At 46.1% G+C, this 23837-nt stretch overlaps 1 protein-coding gene across 12 annotated transcripts in view; it reads right to left on the bottom strand.

The window, feature by feature from the left end:
* LOC124424569 (RNA binding protein fox-1 homolog 2) overlaps positions 1-23837 on the bottom strand; it is a 79816-nt gene that overhangs the window by 37877 nt on the left and 18102 nt on the right. For 7 of the 12 annotated variants that reach the window (XM_046963829.1, XM_046963830.1, XM_046963832.1 and 4 more), the window contains exons 1-5: positions 23216-23247; positions 18899-18944; positions 1612-1899; positions 402-665; positions 224-277 (exon numbers count right to left, since the gene is read on the bottom strand). In XM_046963829.1, the coding sequence (XP_046819785.1) occupies positions 224-277; positions 402-665; positions 1612-1899; positions 18899-18944; positions 23216-23232 (669 nt within the window). In that variant the 5' untranslated portion in view covers positions 23233-23247. Of the gene's footprint in view, positions 1-223; positions 278-401; positions 666-1611; positions 1900-5963; positions 5982-11161; positions 11204-12225; positions 12973-18898; positions 18945-23215; positions 23248-23837 lie in introns of those variants that run through there. The other 5 variants (XM_046963837.1, XM_046963836.1, XM_046963834.1 and 2 more) reach the window with 4 other exon arrangements.

The raw sequence follows: 23837 nt of genomic DNA, 5'->3' as shown, positions 1-23837 counted from the left end.
GAAGAAAATATCTCCAAAGTCGGGCGTGTGAAACGTGTCTGCACGAAAATGAGAGTAATCGCTTTGTGAGAGGGTATAAAGAGATCGATCGACGTCGTCGCCGCCGCCGCCGCCGCTGCCACTGCCGCCGTTCTCCTCTTGATAAACAACAAACGATAGAATTAAATGTCCGAGGACGGGTTGAAAGGGGTGGCTCGCAGCCTATAGATCGACGTGAGCTTACCTTGCTTCCTCTCTCGTTAAAAATGATTTCCACGTCGAGGATCGGGCCGAATTGCTGAAACATACACGTAGAAGAAGAAGAAGAAGAAGAAGAAGAAGAAGAGGAGGAGGAAAAAAACGAAGAAAAGTAGAAATAATAAGGGAAAAGGTAGGGAAGGACGTTTAGCCCGGACACTCACCCCGAACATCGCCCTCAAATCGGGGTCTCGGAAACGAAAGGGTATATTGCTGACGTGCAGGCGCTTAGGCTGGCCCTTGAGATCCGTGGCCTGCGTCACGGTAGCCGGTGTTGTCGCGCCTGAGGTCACCGGTACGAGAGATCCAGCTTCGACGGCTCCCTCCGGGCTCGTCTCGTTTCCTCCCTGAGTGGTAGCGGCTTGTTGTCCACCTCCGCTCGCGGCCGCCGCAGCCGCCGCAGCCACCGCCGCCTGAAACACCTCCGACTATTCGGAGATAAACGTACTCTTTTATCGGCACTTGGATCGGTCCACGGCGATCCCTAAATCGCACCATCGATCTCTTATTTACCTTATTATTGCATTCGTGCCGACGTAATAATAATACGCGCCGAACGGAACAAGTTATTAACTCTTACCTCGAGCAAAGTCGGATTTGGCGAACGTATGTTGTACGGCTGTAAGTGTATTGTACGTCGTCGAGCTTATCGCGCTAGGACTACCATAACGAGCGCAACACGCGCTCCGACTAGTTTAGGCTAGTCCGCAAGCCGCCGTTCAAGAGAATATCAAGCGAGTTTGCGTATAACGTTTGCGATAATATCTAAAATCCCATTCGGATATATGCTCGGTAGAGTACTATAACACGATAGATAACTGTACGTAGATTATTATCGTACGGAAGGAACGTAATAAACCGTAGGAACGCGGCTAGTTGTGATGTGATAGGCGACGCGAGAGCGTGCTTCGTTGAACCAAAGAGCAACCTAAGAGTATATAATTTTTAAAAGGGCCGACCTCCTCTAGGCTAGGAGCGATATCGTTCGACGCGGTCTACCGAATATGTCATTTCGAAAGTCGTTGGTAAAGAAACTGGTGTCGTACAAATACCGGGGAATCGAGGGACATCCCCTTATACCATTACGTACGTCGCGCGTACGTGCGAGGAATAATGCGAATGATAAAGACACGCCGTATTCGTGTCGAGCTATATAGATGATTCGAACGAGCTATATAGAGGCCTTCTCGAAGCTCGTCGAACGGTAAATTCATTTTTCGTTCGTCGGACAGGCAGTAAATGTAATTAAGTAAGGAATAGAAGCTATCGCTGCCGCTTATCGTGTCGTTCGGCGTACTTTCTCCAATCTCATTGAAAAATCTCCTCGATGGGTCTCGTTGGTTGGAGGAAGAGAGAAAGCGAGTCGATACTCACGATTGCCTGCTGATCGACGCCGTTCGGTGGCGGAGGTGGGCTGAAACTGGCTGCCGTTGGTGCCCCCGGTGCCGAAGGATGGGGTCCGCTTGTCGGTGCCGATACCTGGGCTCCACTCGGTGGTGCCTGCTGGCCCGCTCCGCTGTTGTCCTCCTTCACCGGCACAGGCGGGGGTGGTTTTACCTCGCCCGCCGCCCCGGCCGCCCCAACGACGCCCGCGACACCGTTTACCGGTGGTGGGAAGACACCCCCACCGTACGGCGCAGCCATTCCTGTCTGCACCATGTGCTGCAATCGACAAATTCCTCGATTAAAACGTTTATTATTGCTCCTTTGGTTACGGCATTAGGATAACGCCAAAGGATCACGATTAATAGATCTACTCGCGTAAGATCGTCTTTACGCCGTGACCGTCACTCAGACCGACACGAGACTTTTGGCGAGCTTCCATTGGCGCTTACGTTAGAGCTCACGCCTAACAACGAATAAATATCGACGAATAAATATCGCTTTTTTTTTCCTTTTCTTCTTCTTCCACGAGTGGTACGAGAGAAACGCCATATGCCAGAAAATCTTTCACAAAGATATCTGAAAAGGTCCGACCTTTCGCTTTCTCTCTAAATTTCTTTAGGTACATGTACAACGCGACCGCGCCCCGGTTCGTCGTTTCTCTTCTCTCGTTTGCAAATAATGCTCGTACATCGACGTCGACGATCTCGGCTCTTTTCACTTTGCGCTTCTCCCTCGGGAAAGAAGCGTTACGATCGTGCCTGGAAAATCGCTCTTTAAATAGACGCTCTAGCAGGGAAGTACTCGTTGGAATAAATTAGTCGCGATAAATCACCGTAAGGTCGCGAGCTTCCGTGACTTTTTTCTCTCTCTCTCTCCCTCACATTTGCGTATCTCGCGCGTATATAGCTTTGTACTATCCTTTTAATTTTCTCTCTCTCTCTCTCTCTCTCTCTCTCTCTCTCTCTCTCTCTCTCTCTCTCTCTCTCTCTCTCTCGTTATGATCGAAGGTGTATACAGCACGAGGAAATAGAAGAGCAATTTGTTACTTTTGTCAAATGTTCTCGACTGCGCGCGACTACTTTCGGACGTGGATTAACAAGAAGCACGTTCGCCTAAACGAGATTAGAAGGACGACGGACACATATCGTTCGTCTTATATTATCACCGGCTATTCGCTTGGTTGCACACAGAAGAGAAACCGCAGACATTTGCGAGTATGCAAATTGGCATAGAAGGCGAATAAATTTAGAGGGTGGGCTCGGTGCGTTTCGTCGTGACGAGTGAAAAAGGAAGAAAGAGACGAACGTTCCATTTGCAGGGAGCAGCGATGATTTTCGCGTTGCCGTTGTCCCTGCAGCATCCGTGTGCGTCGCGGAATTAAATAATTGAGATGGTTAGCACGCATACGTCACCCTTTCACGCACGCACTGTGCGCGTGTGTGCGCGCCCGCGCGTCACATGAAAAACGACTGGAAAGGCGAAATACGCGATGGCACATTTGCGATTGATCGAGTGCCATCGAAAACTCATTTCGTCGTTTACCTATCGTCGATCGCTCGTAATCGTCGGTAAATTATTCTAGAATTCACGAGTGAAAACAATTTACGAGGAACGTTAACGATCTCGCGCATCCTCCTCCTCGTAATCGGTCTAACGTTGTAGATTTTATTGAAGCGGCCGAACGGGAAGAGCGGATGGTTCGAAAGATTAACAACGGCCACGCTAGTTTTGAATATCTCGGAGCATCTGGCACGCGATAAAACTCGGCGTTTTCGCGGCGGAGCGAGCGATACAAAGGTCGTACGCGACTTTTGTCCTTGACTTACCGCGGATGTACGCATATTCTTTTTCATTTCCTCTCGTTGCCTCGCGATAGAACGAACGATTCGATCTTAGATACGCGACTTTGTCGGGGAACGTAAAAAAAAGAAGATAATAATGGCGTTTGCGAGAAAAAAGAGGAGGTACATATATATATATATATATATATATATATATATATATATCACCGACTCGTTCTCTTGAACAAAGGAGAAGGGGATCGAATAATACGAAATGGTATCAATGGATGGCTCGCTGCCAATGAGTGCCAGCAGAGTCAATGACGACGAATCCTCCTCCATTCGTAGCTGGATCTAACTATGCAGAGGATTCGCTTTCCGAGTGTTCGTTAACGTTAATTATTATCCGTTCCATCTCGATTCGGGGAAGATCGAACGCACGTCGGAGAATCAACGGCCGAGAGCCGAAGAGGGAGGAGGGAAAAACGATCGAATTCAAACGGAAATGAAGAAAATCCATGTTGATCCGTTTATTAAAGTAGTGCCACTTCCAGCGACCCGATTACATTTATTATTCATCATGCTTTGGTTCTTCTACGCAGCATTTATTCGTACCTGTCCGACAACGGATACTCGCTTCGGAGAAACCGAGTATCTCGGTTCGAGTCGAATCGAGCGAGAAGGAGCTATTCAATTCTTTTTCTTCATCTTTTCTTCCTCTTTTACGAATCCTTTTACGAATCCCCCGGAGCGTGGACGTTCTTTCGTGTATTTACGGGGTTAAGAGGAACAGAAAAAGAAAAGTCCGCCCACACGAAAAGCCGTGTAAAAATAGACGAAAAGATATCCAATTATTTCTTCCCGGCGGAAGGCTAGATACTTTTTCTTTTCTCTTCGACTAAGACAAGAGAAAAGAAAGTATAAGGGGGCGGGGGTAAAAAGAAGCAAAACCGCCGTATCGAAAATCGTCGAGAAATTAATTTGACGTAAATTGGTCTTATCTTACGAGGCTGTGCCTCAATTCAACCGTTCCAACGGAAAGGGAATTTTGCGAAACGGTACCAACGATAATTCACCCGATTACGCGAATAGCCTAGTCGTTTAACGGTCCTCTCGGCCACGAACGATTATCGCAATTTCGTCGTCGAGATCCTCATAAATTCGCTCGGTAAAAAGAAAAGAGACATGACGACGACGACGACGACGACGACGACGACGACGGTTTCCTTCCGGGGCGAGGGAGCGCGCACGAGAGAAGAAACGTCGACGTAATAAGAGATTTTGAAGCCGAGCCAACGGAAAAACCGACAACTATTAATAACTCTCCTAATATGAAATCATTCGATCTTAATCATGGTCTCGTACGGACCGAGTTTTCCCAATAGAATTTAAAGGAAATTAATATCGTCGGCTCTAAGGGAAAGCGAACGATTTATCGAGATCGAACGAGGAGCGAACGGTCTTTTAGCTCGTTATTACTTATGACGAATCCGAGCAATTTTTGTTCCCGTCCCGTATATGCCCTTTTTTTTGTTTTTTTTTTACTTTTCGTCCGTTTCTCCCATTGCTAAAGAAGAGAAGGGCTCTTTGAAAACGATTCCGAGACGCCAGCTTACCCGGTTCGAGTCCCGTAGCCCCGTTAGCTCCCCCTTATTACGAAGGGATTACCCTCGTCCAGCAGCCCTCGATCGCAGGATCATTACTCTCGCTTCTACGGGCGTCTAACCGCTCCGACTCTTTCTTATCTTTTCGCTTTTCCCGTAAAATAATAATAATAATAATAATAATAATGATAATAATAATAATAATATATAAGGAGAATTTAAAGCGTTACAGTCCGACGCTCTTGTTCCTTCTAACCGACTGCTCGCGCGCGGATAGAAAGAAGAGCCCCGAAGTTTTATTTGTCCAAAGGCTCCTTTTCGCAGGACCGTTAGTACGAAGCGGTGGAACGAAGGGATCGTAGACGGATTTTGGCACGGAGCCATCCTCTCGGGCACAAAGGCCCACGCTACTCGAACCGTTTCTGCCTGCCTGCGAGGGGTCATAAAGGCTGCTGCCTTCTTTCCCCCTACCAATTCGTACTATCCAAGCTACTCTATAGCGACCGTAACCTCCAAAACGTGCACCATCCTTCGAAGCATTCGAGAAATTCTTTCCTAGTCGAATTTGGATGCTTCGTTGCGCGCGTCTCGTCGACTTTCACTACCAACCTTGTGTCTAAAGCCGATCGAAACCGATCTTGCGGGTCGCCCTGAAAAACCGCAGCCTGTCATTCGGTCGGTCGAATCGAGATATGAAATATTACTCGTTCCGTCCTATCGCCTCTATACGCGTATACGCATCGTAGAGATATATGTCTATTTGCGTAGACGAGGCTTGATACCTTACAATTTGCAAAACCTTACGATCAAAGGAAAACGCTTTGACGACGCGACTTCTAGGCGGCTTCTAAGCTGGGAAAAAAGAAAAAAAAAAAGAAAAAAGAAAAGAAAAAAAGAAATACGCGCGCACGATCGCGTTCCTTCTCTAGATGGTATACACCACGGAGACGCCTACCGTCTAGCGGCCACGACGCGCTAGCCGCCATGGATTAATGTGTGTAGACTCGCGATGCGTGTCGTGACGTCACTTCCGGCCAATCAAAAACCATCAACGCTACGATCGCGACGGCAGCATCGAGCCCCGTTGTTGGCGGTGGCGGCGGCGACTAGCCGGCGACATCGACATCGACATCGACACCGACGACGACGACGACGACGACGACGACGACGACGACGACGACGACGACGATAATGATGATCGCGCTAACGTTCACCATAGCGACGCGTTAATTCGTCGAATTTCCATTCTTCGAGGCTTCATTGCATCGTTACGTTATACCAGAGAAAAACAAATATTAGAAAATTCTCGTTCGACGTTTTAAACGTTCTTAAAAATAATGAAGACCGCCGTCCTATCGAAATTTATCGAAAGTACAAAAACAATCTCGGTCGTGCGGGCTTAATCGGTCTATCATTAAAGATCGTTGAAGAGAAAAAGAAATTTAAAGTTGAAATAAAAAGACCTACTGTCGAGGCAGATCCGAGCGCTTCTGACGTCGTTACACCCAATTAGTATCGTTAACGGCCTTCAGGAATTATCGAGTACGAACGATGCGCTAAGAGTTTTCTGTTTTTCTGGCTGGGAAAGATGTAGACGCGATCCAGACGCAACCACAAAAGGGGAGATAGACAAAGCATCGGGGGAAAAAAGAAAAAGAATTGGAAAGAAGTCGAACATGGTGGAGAGGAGAATGCCAAGAGGCGCTCTCTCTCTCTCTCTCTCTCTCTCTCTCTCTCTCTCTCTCTCTCTACTCGAGACGTCGAGCATGGCAGTCGTCGACGACAAAAGTTTGAATTATTCATAGACGACGCGCGGCTTCCGATTGGTCCTTAGTTCAGGAGAAATTCATCGCGCGCATGCGCCCCGCTCGAAGCATTTTAATGACTTACGCTTATTCCGTGCGCGTGGCGTGGATCGAGGCGATCCCGCATATGAGACAAAAAAATCGTGCAAATCTGTTGAAAGATATGATCGACGATCGGTAGAAACGGCATCTATCGCTAATGAAATCTTTTCAATGGAGGATACTCTCTCTCTCTCTCTCTCTCTCTGTCTTTGCGCGTAGCAAATCGAAAATTGTTTCCGCCCGCAGGCAGATGGTACGAAGCGCGGGGAGAGATGAAGAAAAGTTTCGTTCGAAAGAGATCCGTAGGTGGTAGAGTTGCGCGTTTCGAGCGAGGAAATTGGAGCCGCGCGTTTTCCCACAGCGCCACGAACCAGCCTCGCAATGAGATTCGAGCGAAGCTTCGATTACACGAAACGATCTCGAAATCGATCTCTACCGAGTCGGACCCGATTTCTGATTTCGCACCGACCCGAGACGCTTTGAAGAAAAATCAATGCTTCCTTCGTTTAGCTTTTACTCGCGTCCCAATGAAATTCGAGTAAATCGTGGTCGTATCGATTTCAAAAAGAGAAATAATGTAAAAGAAAAAGAAAAAAAAAGAGTGGGAGGGGGAAAGAAAAGCTGCGTCCATGGAAAAATAATCGAATATACGATCGCGTCGTTATCTTCATCCTCTTTGTTCTCCTATAATTTCGACGATTTCAAGGTTCCAAATGGTAAAAACCTCGTTGTCGTTTCTTTTCTTTCCGATAGAAGGAGGCACGCGGGCAAGAGATAAGAGAGGGCTGTAAGCTAAGAAGACTACACAAAGCCACGAAACGATTTTATCAATGAACCTTTGAGTCGAGGCTCGTTGATATAATCGCCGATGCCAGAGCGAGAGAGAGCGAGAGAGAGAGAGAGAGAGAGATACGACGTATACGTGCGTTTACGTCGCCGACAGCTATTCGGAATGCGCGCTGTCGAGAAGAGAGCGTGCAAACCATGCACCGGGTGTGTCGTCGTCGTTACGACGTAGTACGTGCATGACAATTTCTTCGAAGGTACGTGCAACCACGCAAGACGCTATCTCCGGAGCAGTCTCGTCTTAGACGAGCGTCTAAACGAAACAACTTTTACAATTGATATCTCCAAAATGGATAATAACGTCACCCATTAAAACACTCGCCTTCTCGTCTTTAGGAAAGAGGTCGATCGATGTTTTAGAGATACGACGAGCCCCGTTAATAACGTCGATCGATAGCATTAACCGGGATATTGAAAGATTCGAGACGTCCCTCTCTCCGCCGGTCGATTAATATAATAACGCGATTCATGCTGATGTGCTCGGACCACGGAAATCCGCGTTCTTCGATTATTTCAGATTTCGATGTCGTGTACTAACTCACTCCCGTTCCGTCGATATTCCAGCGAGATAAGACGAATTAGTAAAAAATCATCGATTCGATAAAAATCCGTTTGGGAAAACAAAGGGAGCTTCTTCGCGCTACGACGATAATAAAAATATTCTTGGCTCGAGATTAGGCGGTCTTCTTGCCCAAATAGCTCGATCGACGTTTAACGCGCGCCGTTATCTAGCGTCGTCGGCTCTTTTATCGCTTCGCGTGATCGCGACGACTTGCGAGGAATATGACACACGAAGTCGAACTTTCTTTCGTAATTCCGTACGGGCGTTGTTCGGCTTCGAAGAAGCTCTTCGAGACGCGCGATTCGTCGATATCTTTTTCTCCTTTATCTCAAGCGGGAGCAAAGGATCGCGCGGCGTCTATACCTACTACCTACACACGTAGTCGTCTACGATCGTAAATAACATTTAATATCAGTAAATCTTAGTGGGGCCATTCGGCTCCGAATAGACACGTAACGCAGACGTATTTTCGAAAGACGTCGATTTCCCGAATGATCGAAAGAAAAAATTGTGGAGAGAGAAAGTACGCGCTTGCAGCGGAGATAACCTTTGAAACGACCCCGCCTCGTGTTATCGTCGACCGTTATCGACGTCAGGCTTCGCTTTTTTAAAACGTTCTCTCACCCCCCCGTGCTCCGCTCTCGATAGAAATAATACGATTCCGAGAGGGGAGTCGAGAGAGAGAAAGAGAGAGAGGATCGATACTCGGAAGCAGGCTCGGAGAAGAGGAGAAAAGTGCGCGTTCGCGCGCTCCGAAGGAAAATAATAAAAGGATCCCGTCATTTTTCTCGACTCTTTAACACGATCTTCGATAGGAGAAAAGTTCCTCGGCGTGCAAGGATATCGCGTAGAAAAGTAAAGATTTGATTTCGAGGAAAGGTGGTGGTGGTGGTGGCGGCCGAGTCGAGTAGGAGAGCCAAGCCCAGGGAAAGAGGGTGCGCGCCAGGGACGGATGCGTGGGTGGTCCTGGATATGACTCTGAGAGAAGCTGCGACTAGCCCGGTCCGATCGATATCTGCACCGCAGTGCCGCGGCGCCCTCGACTACGTAGAGCAGTACCGACTCTGCTCCGAGATAATCTTCTTCTTCTCCTCGAGAAGTTCTAAGAAGAACTGCTGGTACCAGCACGCTAGGGGAGAAGCCAATGAAAATAAAGGACCGACGAAAAGGAACGTATCGTCGATATTGCCGAACCACCGAAAGGACACACCATCAAGTCGACTTGATTTCGAGTCGAACCAAGGGAAAAGGAATTTGCCCGTTTCGCTCCATCCTCCCATCTTTCTCTCTGACTCAACTATGACTCATTCACATCTATTTACGAGCGAGCTCTACAAATATTTACGTAGGTGGTAGACTCGTATTCCTCAAGACTCCTGCTACTTTGTTAAGCGCGGCCGAAATTACGCGTACGCAACCCCTTAGATCGTTTGCAGTTTGCATGGAAAAAGAGAGAAAATTTTTCCTTCTTAATCCGTAAAGAGACACTCCCCTCCCGCGCGAAAAGAAGAGTCGTTCGTTGTCTTTCTTAAATACTACTTGAAAATCAGGCCGAGACGTTTGGTCTCTCTCGCCTCGGAAAAGTACGGAAGCAGTGCAGAGAGAGTGAGAGAGGGGGCGCAAAAGAACGCTCGTTTATCGCGCGAGACGAGACAAAGAGCTTGGTATTTTCTAAAGAGAGTTCATTGACAGTCGTCAAACAGAAGGGGAAGCGCGATCTCGAAGGCTCGAACAAAAGCCTCCCGCAATCGTTATCTCGGCACTTATCGCACAAACAGCTGTTCGATGGAGCTCTACCATGAAAAGGATCTTTGACGTATCGCGACGTTGGCCCGGAACTAATTCCAATGAACGGACGAAAAAATAGCCGTGGTAAAAGTATTTAGCCGCTATCGAATCTGCGCGTAGAAAAATCGATCGGGATCGGTGGCAGCGCGCGGGAAGAACTCGTAAGAGGGCTTCGAAGGGTGGCGGGGAGGAGAGAGAGGGGACCGATTTACGAGGCGACTTACGAGCCGTACTTTGACGTTCGCGTGCGAGCTAGAGCATAAATATGGACGTAAATACGAAGATGCGGTTGAACGAGGAGGATGAGAAATATCGAGCGAGCGATCGTTAAGAGAGAAACGTTCGTTACGCAACCACGGCCAAGATTGTCGAGGATCAATCTCGCGGACGTTCCAAGAAATGAAAACTCGGTCCGATCGACCGATCGATCCTATAACCGAAGGGTTGTTAGTCGAAACGACGAGCTATTTCATTTTCAAGGAGAAATTTTGTCGATTCCTCCGAAAATTCTTGCTATTGTATCATTCCGTTAAGGGCACGACCGAGCATCTTTTCTAAAATAAACGGCAATACGTAGAAAGGGAAAAAGATCGGGGTCTCCAAGGGCTTAGAGAAGCAAGAAGAGCCGGACAAAAACAAACAAGGAAGAACCCCGTCGCGTCGTTGCTGCCAATTCTAAGAGAGAAAGCACGTTCCGTTGCACGCTCGCTGCGCTCTCTTCCTGCGCTCTCTCTCTCTCTCTCTCTCTCTCTCTCTCTCTCTCTCTCTCTCTCTCTCTCTCTCGCTGCACCGACCGACCGACAAAATTTCATACGACCGAACCAGTTTGGCCCGATTCAGGTAGTCGCCTCGCTATTTGAATAGCCGCGTCGTCCTCGAACGAATTAGAAATTCTTACGATGAGAAAGTGTTATACGTTTCGTCGAGGATTAAGCGCTAAACAAGATTTTTTCGCACTGATCAAAGGCAATTTATGCGATCAAAGTGACCGAGCCAATTAATTATTTACCCTCCCGTCTTTATTTTTCTCATCGATCGTTATATACGTTATACCCATATTTTTGTCTTTTGCCTCGTTTTCACGTCGAACCTCGCGCGTCCTCTACTTACGCGTAGGACACGCGCGTTCCTCTTCATCGTCTTCTTCCTTTTCTTTTTACGCGCATCTTAGTATCTTAGGCCAATAACGAGACGACCCAAAACGTCGATGATAAACTTTTTATCGTGCCTGCCGGAACTACGTCGGACGAAAAAAATTACGTTTTTATTATTCCTATAACGTCCGGCGTATTTTTCGATCGGCTCTCGACGTTCTCGAAAAGCGTGCATTATCTATCTGGAAGGAGCACGTTCCAAGAAGCAGATCTTTTTCTCTCCCCCTCTTTCCGTCCTCGTATACGAAGAAAGATCTCTCTCTATTCCTTAAATAAACTCTCGTGGAATTCACGATGCGTCCTATAGCCTCGAAGGCATGCTAGTCGCCGAGGCGTCCCTCTGTCCGCGACCACGAAAGCGAGACTATCGCTGCCCCCTCCCCCATCTATGGCCTGTACGTCTCTCTCTCTCTCTCTCTCTCTCTCTAGATCGCCTGCTTTTAACCTCTAACGAGACCCCTTTGTTGAGAAAAAGGATACGTCGTCTTCTGCTCGTCGACGAAACGAAATGCATGTGTTTACCAATGCTAACGCGCAAATATATCATGTCAATGAAATAAACAAAAAGAGAGAATAAAAACAAACTCGAACGAATTAAAAAGAAGATATACACGTGACGATGGAACAATGTGCGTTCTTTTTTTACAAAGTCGTTTATTTTTCTCTTTTTCTTTTCTCATTTCCGCTAATAAACTCGAAAGAAAAAGTAAAACGCGATTCGACCGTGGAATACGACTTGTACGCTCGGAGCGCCATCTATCGAACCGACGCCTTGCGAGGAGAGAGCACGTCGCGCCGAGAGGCCGGCGCTCTCTCTCTCGCTCTCTCTCTCTCTCTCTCTCTCTCTCTCTCTCTCTCTCTCTCTCTCTCTCTGTTTCTCTCGGTCTCGCAATGTCTCTCTATAATCCATCCAGCGTCTATTCGACGCGAAGCGAGACGTAGGATTAAAAGCGCGTGAAAAATTTGATCGATTCGAAGGTGAAAGGAGGGAAGGAAAAAAGATAATGATCGCTCACTTACAGGGTAGTACATCCCTTGCGGAGGAAGGAAGAACGCCCCAGAGCCCCACAGTTTGAGGCCGTTTTGCTCCACCGTTGTGCGAAAAAAAATCCGTCACTGGTTACCTCCGGCCCTCCGTCTCCCGTTCTCACCCACCTTCCACTTTCCTCTCTCTTTTACTCTCGATCAGTTTCTATCAATTACTTTTTCTCGAATCGCTTTGCGGATCTCTCCTCTTCCTCCAGCGCCTTCACAAGAAAGCGTAGCCACGTAAATGGCAAGAATCTTTTTTCGCCGTGAATCTTGTTATGGGTTTGCCTTGTGAAAAATAACACCAAAACACTCTAAAGTATCTCGGCCGAGAGAACGACACGGCGGCGTCGTCGAGAGACAAAGTGCGATGCGCTCTCTCTTTCCTCCCCCTCTCTCGCTCTCGCTCTCTCTCTCTCTCTCTCTCTCTCTCTCTCTCTCTCTCTCACGCTCCAAACTCTCGCGCACGCACTGGGGCGCGCGCGCGCGCGCCAAGGCGATTTCTCGAACGCACCAACAACCGCGTACGGCCGAGGAGGAATCGACGACGAAGATGAACGCGCGATCCGCTTTGTAAACGATCGAGAAACGCTGCCAACGATTCCTTTCTTCTTCCTCGTCTTGATTCGTCAAATTTGCGCTCTCTCTCTCTCTCTTACTCGTTTTATCGCTCGTCCGTACAAACTCGTCAACGACCGTCACCGTGCGTGGTGGCTCTACGACTGACTCCCTCGCGCATCCATTCGTCGCCATCGATGCGCTTAGCGCCACCTACTTCTACCGTCTACTGACTACCGCACCGCCTACCGTCAGCCAAAGGAACCTGCCAACGCGCTTCCATCCGCGTTACGAATATACCCGGTGCTCGGTGAATTCGCGATATTTGATAGGTATAGCGATGATTGTATCGTATCGACGTGTCAGGGATTATATCGAAACGAATTTCATGAGATTCTTCGTTTCCAACGTTTTTCCATAAATTTTCGATACGAATATGAAAATGAAGCGGTTTTTTTTTTAAAAGAGTGTCGCGTGGCATTAAAAAGTTTAACACGTTCGAGAGAGAGAGAGGGTGAAAAACGAGCGACTACTAAAAAATAGATATCAAAGGTATCTCGAGAAGTTAATCGATACGATCGCGATACATTCTCCAGTTTGAGAATCGTTAACGACGCGACTCGGGGTGCACCGTGTATTTTTAGAAGCACAGCTATACCGGACGGATCCTTGTACGTCGGAGCTTGCAGCTGCGACGCACATGCGCCCGCTCTCGCCGGCGAACCCTACGCGTCGTGCGCTACGTGCACCTCGTGCGCGCGACGCCATTTCGAATCCTGTCTTCTCCTCGCTCGCACCGTTCTGACACTATAAATGTTTTATGCCCCCTACTTCGGCCCCGAGGGTCAAAGAGAGAGAGAGAGAGAGAGAGAGAGAGAGAGAGAGAGAGAGAGAAAGGGCCGAGCGGGGAGGATCAATTTATCGACCGTCGGAGGAGAGAGATACAAACTCCTTCAACGTGGATGCTGCGATCGACCGTCTTTTCGTCTCAACCTGCTATCCGATCTATCCGCATTCGTTGATATATTATTTAAACCATTGTTTCTATGCTTTCCTCTCTCATCAAAAATAGAATTAATTTTATATCGTTGCTGCGTGATCGATCTCAAAGGCTTCTGAACCTGAGCTGGAGAGAGAGAAAGAACCAACTTATATCCTCCGAATGTTAAAATATTTATATAAACGGATCGAAATACATAGAATTAGAATTGATCTTTGTAAATACTCGTCAGCTCCGAATAAACGTCGATTACGCTTTGAAGATATACGTAACATTCCTCCGACCACGAAGCATCGACAAAGTTGTTAACGCAACTTGAAAGCTCTTCCCCCTGCCTTCAACGAAGGGGAAATACTAAAGTGGCGTCTCCATGACAACTACGAGGGAGTATCGAGTCGAGTGCAGAATCAACTACCGATCTCTGACACCATTGAAAACTGTCGTCTAGTTTTCTGCTTGGGACGAAAAATAATCTTTCGATTTTAATATCTCGTAGAGTTGTGTACGAAAGGATACCTTCCAAGTAAAGACAGAAGAATGAGAGTTTTTATTCCGATCGACGTCACGAGAACGAAATATATACATGCAATATATATATACACGCTCTATATATATACATATACATATACATATATATATATATATATATGCATATATGTATACGTAGGTATATTGGGGGGATGCGAGAGAGTATGCGATTTTATTCCGAGTAAAGTTAAAGGTTGCGTCCCGAGGCGCGATAGAAATAAAGTACGAACGAGTGGCACTCGATGACGAGAGCTGCCGCCTGGATTCTCGAAAGTCCGTTCTCTCTTCGGCTTCGGTCCGAAAGAAGAAACGCGTACTAAATATATCCTCGAGCACGATCGTAATTTTCACCGACTCTTTCTCTCTCTCTCTCTCTCTCTCTCACACATACTCGTTCTCTCCGTCTTTCGTCACCAATCCGACTAGTACCTTCGAAAGTGTCTTCTTCGTATATCGATATTTCCTATAAACTTAATAGTTTATTCAAATCAAAAAGATATTAGCAACCATAAATGGTGCAAGTATCGTATTCGGGAGTGGAACGAGTAACACTCTGAATGGTATTTAATAAGCATCTTAAAATAGGAGGAATAGCCTGCCATCTTTCCGTTTGGTGCCTTCGAAGAGATTACGCCACGTCACGCGTTTTTTTTTTCTTCTTTTCTCTTTACCAACCATATCCAAAGTTTGTCTATTTCTCTAAGGATACGTATACAGTGTACAGCCTCCGGAGGAGAGACTTTACACGCGCATAAACATTTCGTCGTCGATTTTAAACGTTGCTCGAACGTGCTCTAAACTTTCGACTTCCGCGCGCGCGCGCGCCTTTCGCGCGTTTCTCTCTTCTATAAACACGAAAGAGAAATCTTTCGATCTCTTTGAGAAATTCTTAGAATCGTATTCCTTTAATTTTCCAATCGTAAAAACATCATCTTCTCAGAACGCTACGAATTTCGACTCTCTTCGATGTTATTTCAATGACACGCTATTACGATCATTCTATTTATTACTTTCGATAGCGTATCTATGATAAATAAAAGCAGATATCTGCATAAGCGACGGACGAACTTGTCCGAGGCGCAAAGAGAAAACTGCTGTATCGACGTAGACGATACCGACCAACGATACACGTGCCTTTCTAGTTGATCGTATAATTAATCGTATAGTTGATCGTATAATAGGAGATGACATTTATCGCGCTGATCCAACGCTTTCACGTTTCGTACAAAACAAAATCTCTAGTATTAAAGAATAGCTCATTTTATTGTTCATTCGAACGTTGATAAGACAGAACATCAGATGTCGCCGGTAAGGTAGGAATTCTATCGATCTTCCTCTCGTCGTCTACGTGCGTTCTTTCTTTTCAAGCAATTTCTAATTTCTACGTACAACGAATTCGATCGAATTAGATCGAAACTTTGTTCAAACGTACAGGATACCGATGTATGATCGACACCGACGCGAGATGGCGCTATAACGCCTTTTAATTTACAAAGGATTAAAACGAATGAAAAAAGGAAAAGGCGACGAAAACGTAAAAGAAAATGGCCTCTTTACAGTTTACACGAGTTTTAGATATGTTTAAAAGCTATTTTACATGAGCGAAATGAATCGACGAAAGATTCGTTCGATCGTGTCGAATCGATATAGAAAGAGAGGAAACTCTTCGGAAAAGCTTCATTGGCGTAAGGAGACGTATCATGCGTACGTAATGCGATGAAAAGTAAAGGAGGATCGGTAGTCGCACGTAGTGACAACGTAACGCATTTGATCGAAGAATCGACCCTTATAATACGTTCGAATCGCTAATTTTGCGATATTTATCGTACCAATCCTGAAGTAGCCGAGGGCGCCTCGGCTATTCGTTACGATGAATGTCGAAATGACGATCGGGACGTTTCTTTCTTTCAAGTAGATGAAACAAACCTACCCATATTTCCCAATTTAGCTGCTCCCATTCATAGTTGAGGCAAAAGTTGATTCTTATATTACGCAAATGTACTCTTCGAAGGTTCTCTTCGATGAATTTTCTGCTGCAAGCATCGGAGATACGACGAGACGAACGCATGGCGCCAGAAAACGGTCCTACGAATCACTTTCGAACGTATTTTTTAGGCGCGCTTCGTAGAACGTCCGACGATGCTGACATCTCGCGATTGCAAGTTTTCTCTTTACGAAGAGAATCGAGGTCGATAAATCTACACCGGCATAATAGATTTATCTGCTCCGTCGATCGATGTCGCTGCTAGCTTCGTCTCGAAAAAAAAGAAAATTCAACGATAATAGAGCGTCGTCGAATCCAAGCATCGAATTAATATCGTAAAATATTCAATCACTTTTAAGTAGAACCATGGCCGGTGAGCGCTTATTCGTCCCAAATAATAATATTTATTCGGACTTTTATCGGTATCGTCGAATAAATCGCGCTAGACTTGATCGCACATTACAACTTTGAAATTGGATTGGCCTCGAGCGCGCTGCAAATTTACGATCAAACGTGCACGAATACGAGTGCGTTGCGCGAATATGTTGCACGGAGAGAAACGAAAGTTATTCTCATTATTTTCCCTTTGAATAAATAAAACCGTCATATCGCGTAGCGAGTGTTTCGGCAGGCAGGCGCCGGGGGGGCAGAGAGAGAGAGAGAGAGAGAGAGAGAGAGAGAGAGAGAGAGCATTGCGCAGCAATAGAAAACCACCAAGCATTTTTTTCTTTTTCATTAAATTCCTTCGTTACGGCACTTGCGTTTTCGCGGCTACCGCATAAATTCTTGCATGAAAACGCCATGCAAATGTAAGTATAGAATAAAAGTTCATTGTTCCTGGACTAGTTTCGCCGATTTTTCGTCGTTTCTCTTTACGTCCGAGCTTCGAGCGGAACGACGAATTTATCAATCGACGCACGTCTAAAAAGAATGACGTCTATCTTTTCTAATCGCACCGTATTAATTCAGTTTCTTCCTCGCGAAACTCGATCTTTTCACGACATATTCGCCATACTTCGCAGAGGGACTCCGTTTCAATTCGAAGGAAATATCGCGAATCGTTCGATGGGCAAAAGGGAAAATGATATTATGATTCCATTTCACGTTACTTCCGTTCGGGTTCTTGCGGGGATCATTGAAACATCCCACGTTATTAATTCTGTCGTTTGCGTTAAAAGAGAAGAGAAGATTTTTCAGCGAGTTCTCAATGCATTTCCCAGGGGTTTATTCTCTCTTTCTCTCCCACTCGAGTTCTTCCAGACTCTTTATTTTTTCGCCCTTTCGCACCGGATATATCCCGCCGCATATCCTCGATTCTAATTCAATAGCACGATTTTCTCTGAGGAAATCTTTAACCATGGAATAGCGCGTCATAGGATAGCGTAACATACGCGTAACCTAACCTAACCGAGGGTCTGGAAAAACTTTAAAGTTGAAACGACAAGCGATAAGCAGAAGAATAAGGGAAGAAATAAAAAAGAAATGCGTTTGTCTTCTCTCGAAAGAGGAGTAATGCGTAAAGTCCGTACTAAATAAGAAAAAACGCGTATTAGGTACGCTACGTGCATATACATACGTATATATCGCCTGTACCTACGTTTATCGGTATTCGAGCCGCTCGGCTCGAATGTCTGCGGTAAAAACCGTGGGATGAATTATGCATGACGTCGTAAAATATCAACGCATTATCGTCCGGTTTATATCGGAGATAGGAAAAATTCAAGAAAACTCACGAAACTTGTGTCTTCTCTTACAAATCGAAGCTCTCTCTTTTCTTTTTTTCTTTTTTCTGTTTTTTTTTTTTTTTTCCCTTTTTTGGCCGCTCTCTTTGGACTCTCCGAAGGCGTTTCTTCGAAACGAATGAAATGAAAATGTGGCTTCCGCGTAAGTATCTTTCCGGCCGCGGCGCTGCTAATTTCATTAAATTAAATCGCGGCCTCGTGCAGGAGGATCGATACGAAGGCGTTCCTTGGCGGTCCGAAAAATATTCCGAAAATGTAATATTCCGCGAGAAGCGAGATTACGACTCACGCGCGGCTTTCTCGATGAGAATAATCGAACGACCACTCTGTTTCCATGGGAAATTTTCGGTCCTCGTTTGATAGATGAAACTACTTCTTGCCGAGTTTTTAAAGGATCCAGAGAAGAGCATTATTTTTCGGTAATACTTTCCCTAGCGGGAAACGTAAGAGGATCGAGTCTTCCATTGCAGTCGTTCTGGATCCGATACTTCTTACAGATGCTACCTCGCTACCGTACTATCCTACTACCTTCTTACTCTTTTACCTTTTTCCTTCTCGATTACATTCATCCTTTTAGCCTCCTCGAGAGAAACTCGGCAAACTCGAATTTCTACTCGTTGATTCGTCCTCGTCAATGTTCCCCGATGCATCGAAATCCATTTAATGGAGTTCGAGGTTCATTTTATTTCGAAGCGAAAGAGAGACTAATCTTTTTATTTTTCTGGTATCGGTCTCGTGCGATCGATACGCGATCGACTCCAGTTCGCGCGCGCGCGCGCGCGCGCCAACATATTTTCTCCTGAACGTACATACGATCTCCACGGAATATGGGATTAATGTAAAATTACTCACAACGAGCAGCGGTATCCGGTGAGGCGTGTTGACGCGCTGGATAAGCCTGGAAAATAAAATATGATCTTTTTATACTTTATCTATCTTCGACGACTCGCGATCCAAGCGTCGTTAAGAATTACCAAGTAATTCGCATAGGAAGGAGAGGAAGGGAGAAAAAAAAATCGATTCGTTTCAGCTTTTGTCCGGGTTATTCGCGCCGTTTCGATCAACGCCGACGGCAGAGGCGACGAGGAGCCGCTTTCGATAAGCCGCTCGATCGACCGGAAGCGATAACCGGATGCATCCTTATCGTTCTTTCGCGATCGCTCGGCGAGCTTTCATTGTCCTACCATCCTCTCCGTTTGATCCTCCCCTTTTCATCTCTCTCTCTCTCTCTCTCTCTCTCTCTCATAATATAGTCACCCGCAAACCTATCATCGATCGGACCCCTATCGTTCGATTTAAAGTGTATCCCGAGGATCTCTCTTTCGCTCGATTTCTCCATTTTCGCTTTTACCTTTTACGTAGGATCGCAATTTTTGCGTAGTATTCGAAAACGCGCACTTAACGCGAGAATTTATTATGTCCATAGCAGCGTGCAAAATTTCCCAAGGACTTTTCAAAAAAGTAAGGCTAAAAGCGTAAAACGCGAGCAGAAATGGCCCGATATGTAACTTGCGATTCTTTCGTACATATTATTTACCATTCCGGTATTACATTCGTTGAAAAACGTTCGGGTAATATTTGCGCGAGTAAAAAGTGCAAATATATCGGCGCTTTTTGCTTTCTACAGCGTCTACATACGTGCAGAATACTTTACTGGAAGGAAATATATACAAACGTATCGATGTTATCGTTGAGACGACCTTCTTATTTTCCTCGCCATACGAGAAAAACGCTCTATAATCTGTCTCGATGGCGAGTCAACTCGATCTAGTCGGGTCATTGCTTCCACTTTAATTCCTTTATTAAACGTGCGAGACTCCGCGAAAAGTAGAGCAGAGATCGTGATCCTAGCAAAAGCTCCTTTCTCCTTTTCGAGTCTTCCCTTAGAGTCTCCCGATTCTAATCGCGAGATTATATTTCCGCTCCTTCGATTTTCTCCGTTAACTTTCGAGTAAAATTGGACGAGCAAAGGACGTATAAATCATCAGATTCTACACTTCTATAGGAAGTTCTCAAAGCAAAATTAAACCGAGGAGATAGTTACCTTTCCTACGAATCCTACGGAAATTGTTCGAAAAGAATTACATCTTTCATCGCGAACGCGAAATCCAAGGAGAGCTTTGGCGAGCGACCTCGTCTCTCTGCCTTCTATCGGACAAGTGTCGTCAAGTTTTTAAAAACGTCCAGGGATAACTTTTACCGACGAAATTGCATTTATCGAGTAAACAATGCGTGAGACGTCGGAACGGTCAAGCTCCAATTTGGTTGGCTAAAATGATGCGAATACTGGTAAGCTTAATACTCTTTTTCCGGTGATTAACGTGGAAAAAAAAAAAAGGAAAAATATAATACGGACAACCAATCTCGCGGGAGAACCAGATACGCGCAACCGACGAATAAATTCTTTCGTAAACCGCGAAAATACCGATTACATGTTTTCAACCGCAAGCCTCTAATTATTATATAATTGTTATTCCAGAGGAGCCCCAAGCGAAAGCTTCAAGAGGAAAAAAGAGAGGAGGGAGGGGAAGAGAGGGAGGGAGGGAGGGAGAGAGAGAGAGAGAGAGAGAGAGAGCGCGCGATTAGCCAAGCGGGACACGCGATCGTGCTCTTCGTCGCGGCGGTTTATACCTTAAATAATAAAGGCGAGGACAGGTAGCAGAACGCTCGCTTTACACGCCAACGACCCCATGATGTGGTCTCCTTGACCAGGATAGCCTCGGATAAACAAAGGAGGATAAATGAGAGGATTCCTATTTCCCTATAAAAAATATTTTACAAACTTTTCGTAGGAGCACGATCGAAAGGACGAAAATATCGTCAGCTCTCGGATCCTTCGAGCGTGAAAATATTCGCAAAATAATCGGTGCGGAAAGATAAAACTTTTTCAAACGAGTCTCTCGGTAGCGACGTCGGTAGTGTGCGTTACTTATCGCATTCGCGTAATTTACCCGTGAGAAGGAATATCGTCGTTTCTCTTTCTTCTCCACCAAAGTATTCCAGGGTGCCGTTCAACGGCGAACGGAAGAAGAGTGTGGCTTGCGTTTTCGAGGAAAGACACCGCCGAGATATTTTCTCTTCCTCCTCCTCGGGGAGAAAGAGAGAGAGAGCGCACGCGATACTGGATTTCTCGGAGAAAAATCCGTAAACCGGGAAATACGACCGAGCCGAGAAATAAATAACGAAGGAGCCATCCTCCTCCTCTTTTCAGCCCTTTCTCTTGTCTCTTTTCCAAGAACATCTTGGTCGACGCAGATCCCTCCCTCCTACGCGAAAAGAACATTCCGAGATTTCAATCCTTTTGGACCGATCTCACGAGACGAAAAGAACTCGGAGACTCGCCGTTTCTATATAATAAAGCAACGCGAGTAAATTCCTTTGGTAAGAGGTAAAGCGAGGTAGAAACCGAGCGAAATCAAAAGAAAAAGCGAAGGAAGCGAACTTTGTCTTCCTTCGACCCTTTCGCGATGCTCGTTCGCGCGCACCGCAAAATCGTTTCTTCTCGTCTAGAGCGAAAGCAACTCTAGTAGACTTTATCGAAATGCCGCTCGACGCGAGCCGCTTCACCCTTCTCTTTCTTCCTCTTCCGCTTTCGACAAGCTGGGATTAAACGTCGAGTATGGAGGGGATATAAATTCGAATAGAGGGATTCCCGGGGGATGGGGGGGGGGGGGGAAACCTGACGAAACGACGAGAAAACTGAGCCTTTACGAAATGTCGCGTGTACTAATTCGCGCGTCGCAGGAGAAGGCTACGAAAGGAAGAGCCAAAGAAAGACTTATTCCATTGTTCTCGCGATACCGGACAAAAATGTTCTTTCCGAGACGATCGTGTAAATCTCGAGTAACGTTGATGAAGAATGTGAAAGGCACGAACGTTCTTTTTATCTTGGTGTATTATGTATTATTCGATTGAATATTATTCGATCGCGCTTTTTCCCCACAAAATACGTACGTGCAAATACGTACGTGCTCTTGGTTCTCGCAATAACCATTAAACTTCTCGGACGTAGTAGAAGAGTAGTGAAAGAGGAAAAAAGTAAAAAATTGTCAGGTCGTACGAGTTTTTTCAACGGGTTTAAGAGCGAAGAGGCGTCTTCTCGCGAATAAGTTCTTCGATATCTTAAGGGCCGAAAAGGAGAAAGAACTTGGTCGATGTATCTTTTCGAGTACTCGAGAGAGATCCGTTTTCTTGCGTCCATTTGTTCTTCTGGAACGAGCTTCTTAGCCCATCTCTTCAAGTCCGATCTCGACTTTTGAGTTGAAAAATCTTTAAGAATTGAAAGAAGCAGAGCACAACATGGTGATACGGAACGATGAGCCCGTACGGATCGATTGCGCGTAAGGTAGACGTGAAGTAAGTAGACGCGCGGATATCGAGGAGAAGAGGGCGATACCCAGATAGGCGTATAAGTACGCTAATCTGCATTCGAATACGTGCGTAGATCTTTCGATAGGAGGAGGGGGGGGGGTGGGGTGGGGTGGGTATGAGTGGAGTGCGACGGTATGCGCCGAGTACGATGGACGAACCGGCGGGATCGTCGAACGAAGAGAAAGATGCGCACGCGCGCCTCCACAAGAACCGGATAAACCGTCGCGTCGCGACGCGACGACGACCACGTAAGAAGATAAACGACGCTAGAAGCGGGAGAAAACAAATAGATAGTTGGAAATACGAGGAGGGTGGTACTTGGCTTGTAAGCGGTCCTTTCGTCAATCTATCTACGCGTATCTCTATAGGGTGTGACCAAGTCGAAATTTCTACAAAGTTGCGATCTAACGCAGATTAGAGTAGTCGATTATCTCTCCTCCTCGTACATTCCTACGAGATGCGTCGACTAGTCTCGCCGTACTCGCCGTAACACCCGTTATATGCCCATCGATCGGAGCTTCGTTATCTTTGCCATCCAAGCCGCTTTCGCGGACAAATTGCACGAGGGATATAAAACATCGAGCGCCGTCCGATAAGAAGATTACGCTCGTTCGAAATCGCGCTAAATCAATATCGGACTATAGGCCGCTGTCGCCCCCGCCGCCACCTTTTCTCTCTCTCTCTCCCTCTCCCCCCATCTCAAAAGAACAGTCGTCCCTCCAACGCCGTAATCCCTTTAATCTCGCGATCAGCGCTACTACTTTTCACCTCATTTTCCAACCGATTGCCTTACCTTACCTCTCCCTTTTCGCCATTTTCTTTATTTCCCCACGGTTGAATACACCACGGCTAAGATGGGACGTTCACCGCCCGCTCCTCATCATTTCTAATTAATTTCTTTGGACGTGACAGCATGGTTACGTAATTAATTATAATTAGATTTCTCGAACGTATCGTTGGACGACAATTTTCCTCTTCTCCTTCCTCTCTCTTGCCTTCCCCGTCCGATTGTCCTTCCTTTGTGCGTTATGCCGCTTCTTTTTATTGCCTAGACCGACCTCTTTGCTAGGCCGTGACACTACTCGAAATAATTGCAAACACGATCTACTCGAAGAGGAGTAATGAAATTAATGAAAACCCGTTAGCGCTGGCAGTCAACGTCCAGCTACGGCTAATTATGAATCGCTTCGACGATTCTCCGCTATGTGGACGCGAACAACATCCCATTTCCCCATTTTACTCCCATATCCTTGCAAGTTGGCGATTTTAGTGACGGATATTAATACTTTTAGCTTGTGACGAGTAGGTGGACGATCGAGAGGAGAGGAGAGAATAAACGAAATCAATGCGACGATCCAGCTTTTTCATCTCGAAGTGACATTATGATCCGTCGACCTGATGATCCGGCTAAAAAAAGATA

Source organism: Vespa crabro, chromosome 6, assembly GCF_910589235.1.
Source record: "Vespa crabro chromosome 6, iyVesCrab1.2, whole genome shotgun sequence".
Taxonomy (NCBI): domain Eukaryota; kingdom Metazoa; phylum Arthropoda; class Insecta; order Hymenoptera; family Vespidae; genus Vespa; species Vespa crabro.
The sequence above is the reverse complement of the archived record's forward strand: the minus strand, read 5'-3'. Positions and strand labels throughout refer to the sequence as shown.